This window comes from Diospyros lotus, chromosome 14, assembly GCF_014633365.1.
Source record: "Diospyros lotus cultivar Yz01 chromosome 14, ASM1463336v1, whole genome shotgun sequence".
Taxonomy (NCBI): Eukaryota; Viridiplantae; Streptophyta; class Magnoliopsida; order Ericales; family Ebenaceae; genus Diospyros; species Diospyros lotus.
The window spans coordinates 2,084,006-2,093,277 of record NC_068351.1 but is presented as its reverse complement, the minus strand read 5'-3'; the positions used below and the strand labels follow the sequence as shown (position 1 = coordinate 2,093,277).

General features: G+C 36.7%; 1 protein-coding gene across 1 annotated transcript; it reads right to left on the bottom strand.

The window, feature by feature from the left end:
• Positions 1-6,038: 6,038 nt before the first annotated feature.
• Positions 6,039-7,399, bottom strand: LOC127790670 (probable WRKY transcription factor 49). Its single transcript, XM_052320260.1, is given in 4 exon segments — positions 6,039-6,256; positions 6,258-6,687; positions 6,815-6,958; positions 7,063-7,399. Coding segments are annotated over 4 exon segments (885 nt in total). The 5' UTR covers positions 7,329-7,399; the 3' UTR covers positions 6,039-6,211.
• Positions 7,400-9,272: the final 1,873 nt, after the last annotated feature.

Sequence of the window (9,272 nt, the reverse complement as noted above, 5' to 3'; positions counted from 1 at the left end):
AACTAAAAAATGCATACACTTTATAATTTTAAAAAATATTTTATAATATTTATTTCAATGAATTTGATTATTAAATAATAAATTTAACTATTTTAAATGAAATTTTACTATTAAAATAAAATAATAAATTTAATTAATGAATTTGTGACATTGAACATAGTTTATATTAAATATTATTATACACAATATATGTAATACACTTAATAATATACTATATGTTATCCTATATTTTTAATTATAATATAGATATATTATTTTTTTAAAATTTAAGAATAATTTTATTTTATTTTATTTTTTCTTCATTTTTTCATTTTGATGTTTTCAGTGTGTTTTGGCATGTTGAAAACATTGAAATGTTTTCGGTTTGCTTTATAAATTTTTTTCTTATTTTTGAAAATACATTTTTAAAAATAGTAAAGTAAATGCGTTTTTAGGATTTTAAAAAACTAAAAAATCAAAACGAACTGAAAACAGTAATTAAAGAGAATGCAGTCTAAATTTTTGTGGTTTTAAATATGTCTCTGAACTTAGACAAAAAATATATTTATGTTTCTGAACTTTTTGTGATTCTAATTGTGTTTTCTGAATTGAAGAAATGCTAGAAAGAGAGAATGAACTTAGAAGATGTCGTTGGAGAGAGAGAAAATAAGACAAGAGACACTGGAGAGAGAAGAGATGTAGGAGAAAAGAGAGAAAGTTGAGAAAATGCTAGAAAACTGCTATAACAGTGCATGTGTGTATCATTATTTGATTAAACATTTAAATAAGTGATTTTGTGCAGTTTTGTGGTACATTTAAAATTAGGGGTGTGCACGGTGCGGTTTGGCTGGTCTGAACCATTTTTAGCACGTCAAACCGCTAGTGCGGTTAGACCAAACCAAACCACGGTCTAGTTTGGGTGCAGCCAAACCGCACCAATCCAGACCGCATTTGCAGTCTGGATTGGTGCGGTTTACCGCGGTTTGAAAATAACCTGTTTAACATACAATCTCCAACCTGTTATAAATAAATAAAACATGCAACATTGTTATAACATATTTAACTATTTAGCAATTATTCTATTCAACATATTCAACAATTATAACCTGTTGGCAACTATTTAGCAATTATAACCTATTGGCAATTACATATTTAGCAACTATTTAACAATGAATTATAGTTGACAACCATCAATCATAACTTAAGTATTTAAAGTTCAAAACGGCAAAAACATGCCACGCAATAACATAACCATTCAAAATAAGATAAGTTACAATCCGATCGAAATATAAACTTAAAAGTTCAAAGTTCATAACACAACCACACATGCTCCAAGCCTCTAACTCCAACTTCATCACTAATCAATGTTTACAGTATCTGTTGTCATAGTGGACTTATCTGTAATATTAAGAGAAACAATAAAGTTAGAAAAATAAAATGTTAAGAGTTAATATAAATAAAATAATAAACATGTTTAATGAGTGAATAAAAAATTACCAGATTCAACTGATTCATAAGTAGCATGCTCTTCTAATACTGAAGTCATATCCAATGGTAAAGACGTCCCTCTCAACCAATTTTGGTAACAAATCAAAGCTTCTACCATAGATGGACTCAATGAACTCTGAAAGCAATCAAGCACCCTACCTCCAGTGCTAAAAGCTGACTCAGAAGCGACTGTTGACACTTGGATGGCAAGAACATCTCAAGCAATCTCTGATAGGATATGGTACTTTGATGAAGTTACCTTCCACCAATTCAAAATATCAAAAGTATTATTTCTTATATCCTCATTAGGCTCAGCTAAGTACCTTTCAAGCTCATTTTTCATTTCAAAAGCATTATCTTCAATACATTCTTTCTCAAAATCAGATTTCAACATGTTAACATCATCATCCTCATCAGAATCCACAACTGAAATCTTTTGTTCAGAACTTGTCCCACCCTGTTTATGTTCTCCTGATTGTCCATTTGAGTTATTTGTTGCATAAAAATGCACTAACTTCCCTAGAGCGCTCTTGATAGAATCCATTACGTTTTTAACTTCATCTTCAGAATAAAGCTTGCGTAAACAAAAAGCGACATATTTCATCTTGTACCTAGGATCAAGCACAACCGCCACATAAAGAAGTATATTCTGTTTTTCAATGTTGCCCCAATACTTATCAAATTTTATCTTCATGCTAGAAACCATATCTTTCAAGATTGATTCGTAAGATGAACTCCATTTGTAATACCCCGAGAGCCCAGAGAAGTTAGTATATATCGAGGATAGTGTAAGAAAGGAAACAACACCAGCTGGATACCTTTTGGGCTGAATGTTGGCAAAGAACTCCCAAGTTAAGCGTGCTTGACCTGGGGCAATCCAATGATGGGTGACCCCCTGGGAAGTTCGTGTAGGCCCATCAGGGTAAGTTGTTCCGGTCCTTCCTATCGCTCGATGCGGGATGTTACAGATGGTATCAGAGCCGACCCTTGGCGAAAGCAGTTCGATGAGGGCGGGGAGTGGCGCCGGGGCTTGAGGGCCTGTATAAGGAGCGGCTTCTGGCAGGCTTCTAGGATGGCAGCCCCCAAGGGGAGAAGGTCTGGGACCAGTTGTAAGGTCGCATGACGAGGACGTCATGTGCTTAAGGGGGGGAGAATGTAATACCCCGAGAGCCCAGAGAAGTTAGTATATATCGAGGATAGTGTAAGAAAGGAAACAACACCAGCTGGATACCTTTTGGGCTGAATGTTGGCAAAGAACTCCCAAGTTAAGCGTGCTTGACCTGGGGCAATCCAATGATGGGTGACCCCCTGGGAAGTTCGTGTAGGCCCATCAGGGTAAGTTGTTCCGGTCCTTCCTATCGCTCGATGCGGGATGTTACACCATTTGTTTAGTCTCCCAAGTACATTACAAATTTCATGAAAATAATTATTTATTGTAACATTCAAAGAAGCACTAAACATGAGGGTAGCATCATAAAAAGTCTTCAAAAATTTGTAGAACGTTGCACAATTCTCCCAATTTTTAAAATTTGGTGGCCCAATAGGCCTTTTCCCATTTTTATCCTCTTCACAAAAATATTGTAAATAGAGCAAATCCTCTTCTTCCAACAATTTAAACGCGTCAACAAATCTCAGTGCATGCTCCAACATTAAATAAGTAGAGTTCCACCTTGTTGGCACATCCAAGCATACAAGAGCCTTCTCTTCTTTACAAGTATTCTTGACACAACTTTTGAATCTTGCCAACCTTGAAGGATAAGCTCTAACATATCTAACTACGTTACGTATAGCCATAATAGAGAAGTCCAATTCCTTTAAGTCTTCACCCACTACCAAATTAAGAATATGAGCTGAACATCTCACATGTAAGAATTCCCCATCACAAATAACACTCTTCCAAATTTGTAATCTTTTCTTCATGTGCCCAATAGCCCCATTGTTAGAAGCAGCATTGTCAACTGTGATTGTGAAAACATTCTCAATACCCCATTGTTTCAAACACGCCTCAATTGCTTTACCAATTGTCTCTCCCTTATGATTTGGAATTTGACAAAAGTTCAAGATTCTTTTTTGCATTTTCCATTCAAAATCTATAAAATGAGCCGTAAGCACCATATAATTGATATTTTGAATGGAAGTCCATATATCAGTGGTAAGGGAGACTCTTTGTGAATTCTTAACAAAAAATGACTTCAACTTCTTCTTCTCATCATTGTAAAGATTAATTATATCCCTAGCAATTGTAGTGCGTGAAGGAGGATCAAACTTAGGGCATGCAACACCACAAAATAATCTAAAACCTTCTTGCTCCACAAACCTAAATGACAATTCATCAATGACAATCATTTTGGCACATGCCATCCTACAAGTTGCTTGACTAAATCCCACAGCTAGAAGATTACTACCTCCAACACTTCCATCCTTATTGTCACTATTCTTTAGATAATGTAAAATCTTCTGCTTCTTATCTTCTACTCTGTAAGGATTCTTCTTACATTGATTGTTGACATGGTTCCAAAGAGTACTTATCCCATTTTTTCTAGTATCACTTGCATAATTTTTATCACAATAGTTGCACACAGCTCTAGGGTCAGAAAGGTCATCTTCATTTCTTATAAAATGATCCCATACTTCAGATTGCTGCCTAGGTTTCTTTTTCATTCCTTTGTCCTTAAACTTAGAAGGTAATGGAGGTTTAGAACCACTGCCTTCATTGAGGTTTTTAATGGATGAATCATTGGTGCTACTATCTGTTTCCATCTGCCATTGAAGCAATAAAAAATCTGAAATGAATCATTGGTGCTACTTTTATTGAGATATTTTCTTAGAAATGAATTCTTTGGAATTAACATTGACTATAGACCTAAGAATATTAGCAACTTCATTTCTTGTCACCAAGTCATAGCAATTATCAAACAAGTATATATTTATGAATCAATTTATGATACATTCATGTTCCTCATTAAAAGAAAGATTACTACTTGTTAGTTTGATTGCTATCTTCTGTGTGTTTCTGATTTATTTTACTTTACATGCTGTCTGTTTATGATTGTTTATCCTAAAATGCATCATTCTGGAATGGAATACAATGTAATGAGAGATGATTCTTGGGTTCAAGTGAAGATGGTGATGATTTAAAATCCCCATTGTCTCTTATTCTAAAAATTAACCAAAACATAATGTATGTTAATTAAAGAGTATTGGAAACAATTACTCTGTTTATGAACCCCCTCATTTGGATGGTAATTAATTATTATTTGGAACCTCAAAGACTAACTACATCATGGGTTTTAGACATTTGGACGATTGATACATACCCAACTTACATGACTGATGCCATTCAATCACAAAATTTACATGAAACATGTAACAACATGTATGTATTCTTAGTACTTTGTCAATTGTTATTTATCACCTTGTGTTTGTTTTAAACATAATTATATACATTTATTTGTAACATAAATGTATCATAAATTATTAAACATAAGAGGGGGGAAAAAAAATTGACTAAGTATATATAATCAAATTGCTCGAGCCAAAGGGCTACTCAGACGGACCACATTTGTCTCTTCCTGAAGATTTCAGAACTCACCATGATGCACATTTTGAGGAACCAGACAATACCAAAGGATTACAATACCAAAAATACACATACCTACCTATTGGAGAACCGATCTTCGCTGCCAAGTACACGGAAGGATCCTCGTTGGTGAGATCGGTGAACTGCTTCGGCCCCAGCTATGTCAATATGTCCCGAGCTTCCTCTCCTCTGCTTCGATTTGCTCGAGCTTCCTCTTATCTACCTCGATCTGTCGGGCTTTCTCTCCTCTGCCTCGATCTGTCGGGCTTTCTCTTCTCTCCGCTTCGGCCCGAGCTTCCTCTCCTTTGCCTTGATCTGTCGCAGCCGGTGGTGGAACCTTGGGCGTGGGCTACCACGATAATCCAACGAGGAGGAGAAAGAGAAAGCAGAAGGGAAGACGGTGGAAGGTTGCAGCAGTAGGGGCGATCAGATGATTCCGATTAAGGGGAACTGGGGAAGGGTTGCGAGGGTGAGGGAGGGCCGGAGAGGGCTGTCGATTGCGATTAGGGTTTAGGTTGCGGGTGGGGGAGGGGGCTCTGCAGATTGCAATTAGGGATTAGGGTTGTGGGTGGGGGAGGGGGTTGCGCTGGGCTTTGGGTGCCTTTATATATATATATATATTTTTTTTAATTTTTTTTATTTTCTAGGCGGTTTGGTTTTAAACCGAACCGCTTGCTGCCCAAACCGCAAACCGCGCGGTTTGGACAGCCTTCAAACCGTTTTCGACCGCGAAAAAAAAAAATCGATCGGTTCGGTCTGGTTCAGTTCGGTCTGGCCGGTTTCTGCGGTGCACCGATTTTTTTGAACACTTCTATTTAAAATCACGAAAAATTTTAGTTTTCACAAGAAAAAAACACAAAAGGTTAGAAACATAAATAAGTCTTTTGGTCTAAGTTTAGGAACACTTTTGAAACAATAAAAAAAAAAACACAAAAATTTAAAAGCATAAATATACTTTTGGGCCATTGAGACTGATCTGATTCAATCGGGAAACACCCATACATATAAGTGTCAATACAAATTAAAAATCACATACAAAAATCATTATCACAAAAATCATTATTCTACAACATAACACTCGCAGTAAGATGAAAATTTAATACCTTATGAATATTCTTATTAATTTACATTAATTAGATATCATCGGCCAACACCAGAGCTGGCTCACAACCCAACATTAAAGCATGAAGATGAATAATTAGCTAGGGGGCGACCAAGAAAGAGAGGAAGGAGAATTGGGGAGTGGAGAAGGATCAGAAGAGGAGGAATTAGAGGAGTTGGAGGGGCAGTTGTTTGATGGGTATCTGATCATCAGAGGCACAACATCTTCGAGCAAGCCTTGTGGGGCTGCAAACGTAATTCCCTCTTGTTGATCACAGTCCCCAGAAGACGATTCACGGAGCGGCCCCGCCGGAGACTTTTCTTCCGGCCTTCCCGACGCCGCCTGGCCGATTTTCAGCTTCTTCGCCCCGGCTGGCGGCGGCGGCGGCGGCGGCGGCGACTCGCTGAGGAGGAAAAATGGGTAGGTGTAGTGGAGGTGCAGACCTTCGTAGGTGACGATGAGCGTTTCCGGGTCGTCGCTGGATCTCTCGACCTGCTTCTTGGCGCTGCATCTGGGGTTCGTGCACTTGTAGTAGCTCCTGTTTACAGATTCGCCGGAGAAGATAAGTCATTTATTAATTTTTTTTTTCTGCAACTGTAAGACAGAAATCAAACCAACGGGTGAGAGAGAGGAGGGGATAGAAAGAATATGGAAACGGAGAACACCTGGGATATGGGCTGTTCTTGATAGATTTCTGGCCGTACTTCCTCCATTTATAGCCATCGTCGGCCATGGCCGTACCCCAGCTCTTGATCTTCAGAGTGTACTTGTTCTCTACCTTACTCCAACCCTTCTCTAATATCGAAATCCTGAACAAATAAAAGAAAATTAAGCAGCTGCGCGCAGCCTCATCATCTCAAACAGTAGTACGCGTGAAAGATCCAAACTACGAAACATTGATTGATTAAATTACATGCGAAACGTTGTGGTACAGGTTGTATCCGGCGAAGCGCCGAATTCAACCTCTCCGCCGGGGGTGGCGGAGGAGGCGCGGCTGTTAACTGCGGTTGGTTCAGTATCGGAAGGGCTGGATTTGCATTGATCACTCGCCGGCTGTTGTGGCAGTAGTAAGAATGGTGACGCATCGTCTAGAAGTTCTCTTAGAAGCTCATCATTATCATCTTCAGTGCCATTTGATGGCCAGTTAGTGGCACTCGTGTTCTTCATCAGCTCCTCCATGAGAAAGGCCCGTGAGAATGGAAGCTCGGCTGTTGAGAAATAATGGTGGCATGGAATAATAATAATATTGGAGGAAGGAAGCTGAAGGGTTGCGAGAGTGAGACAGACGGTGGAGTAGATGAAGGGGTGGTTGTGATTTTACGTGTTTGCCCTCAGATTATGAGGCAGTGTTTTGTGCCTGCCAACTTTCTATGGTCGTGGAGATAAAAGGGTAATGTACCATGTGTATGATTAATGTAGGCCCTAGGTTTGACTTTTTGAGGTTTCATGCAGGTCAAGGGTATATCACCTCGCTGATCTTTCATCTTCTAAAATTGTATTATATAATATATATGATATGGTACCATAGCACCGCCACATGAGCTGAGATCTCCTGTCCTATTCTCTGTCCCTTCAATTAAATTAAATTAAGTTATTTTATCAAATTAATTTATAATAATATGTATTAATAACAATAAAAAATTGATTTTTTTAAAAATTATTTTATAATTAATAAAAAATCTATTTTTAGATGAAAATATAAATTTTTTTCAAACAAAATACTTTGATAGAAATATTTTGTTTAGAAAAAACTCATTCTTCATCTGAAAGAGATGAATTTTTTTTTTATGAATTGTAGAAAGAATTTTAAAAGAAAAAAATTAAATATTTTAATGTTATTAATATACATTATTATATATTAATTTGATAAAGTAACTTAATTTAATTAGAGTTACAGACAAAGAGAACGAGGGATGAGACAGGAGATCTCAGCTCCCACCCCATATGATCTGTCACATTTTTCTTATTTAGTTATTTGTCTTGACTCTTGGCCTTGAGGGGGCCATATATATGTATGTATGTGTGTGTGTGTGTATGAGTTGACATTTTTCAATTCAAGTGCCCATATCTAACTTGTCTTTCAGCATTGTTTTGAAGGTAAGGGTGGACCCCGGCTGGCCAGTTTACCAGAACCACCAGTCAACCACCGGTGGTTACTTTTTACATGGATTTTGGTTTGCCAATTGTTAGACACGAGCAAGAGTCAACCACTAAAGAAGAAGAAGAAGAAGAAGCAGTAGCAGCTAAAATAAAACAAAAGATCCAAACGGGTGGGTTACCTGGGAGCCAGGGAACGTTTTGTAACGTTGCGGGGTTGACTTTTGGTAGTCACGGAATACTAGGCGAGACCGACCCCTTCAAATGGAGACAAAAGGGTTGACCTGGCAGAGTGGGCTTAGGTTAGCAACTCGATCCATCGCCTGGTTTGGGGTAGAGGTTCTCCGGCCGCCGTGGCCCGACACGAACCCTAACCAATATCTTTACTTATCTTTATATTTTGTTTTTGTTGCACAATATAGACTTGGTACTTGTGCCCGTGATTGATATTAGAAAAATAAATTTTATAATTTAATAATTAATAACAAAATATTTTAATTTTTCGTATATCTATTTAAACTTTTTATTATTTCGATTATATTTTTATATTTATATTTTTAAATTAATTTAAATCTTATATTTTAGTGTGAAAAAAATAAAAATTAAATTAACTTATTCTACTTCAATTTTTTTTATACGTTAAAATATAAAAATTAAATTAACTCAAAAATACAAATAAAGGGATGTAATTGAAACAATAAAAATTTAAATTATCATACAAAAAAATATCTAAGTACATGGATTAAATTAAATCGAAAATATAAATTTAAACGTGTAATTAAAATGATAAAAAATTTGAATAACTATATAAAAAAATGTAAAAATATAATAATAAAAATATGAAAATAATCATTTATATACACAACCATAGAAGCATGGGACAGCATTCAGGCTGCGGTTGACAATGGGCCCAACTTTTCTATGGGCCACTAATAAAGGGCCCATATCTGACCTTAACGAGGCTCGATACTGGGCTGGGCCTTTCACTTGGCCTTAAAAATGAAATAATTAAAACTAAAAAAAGGT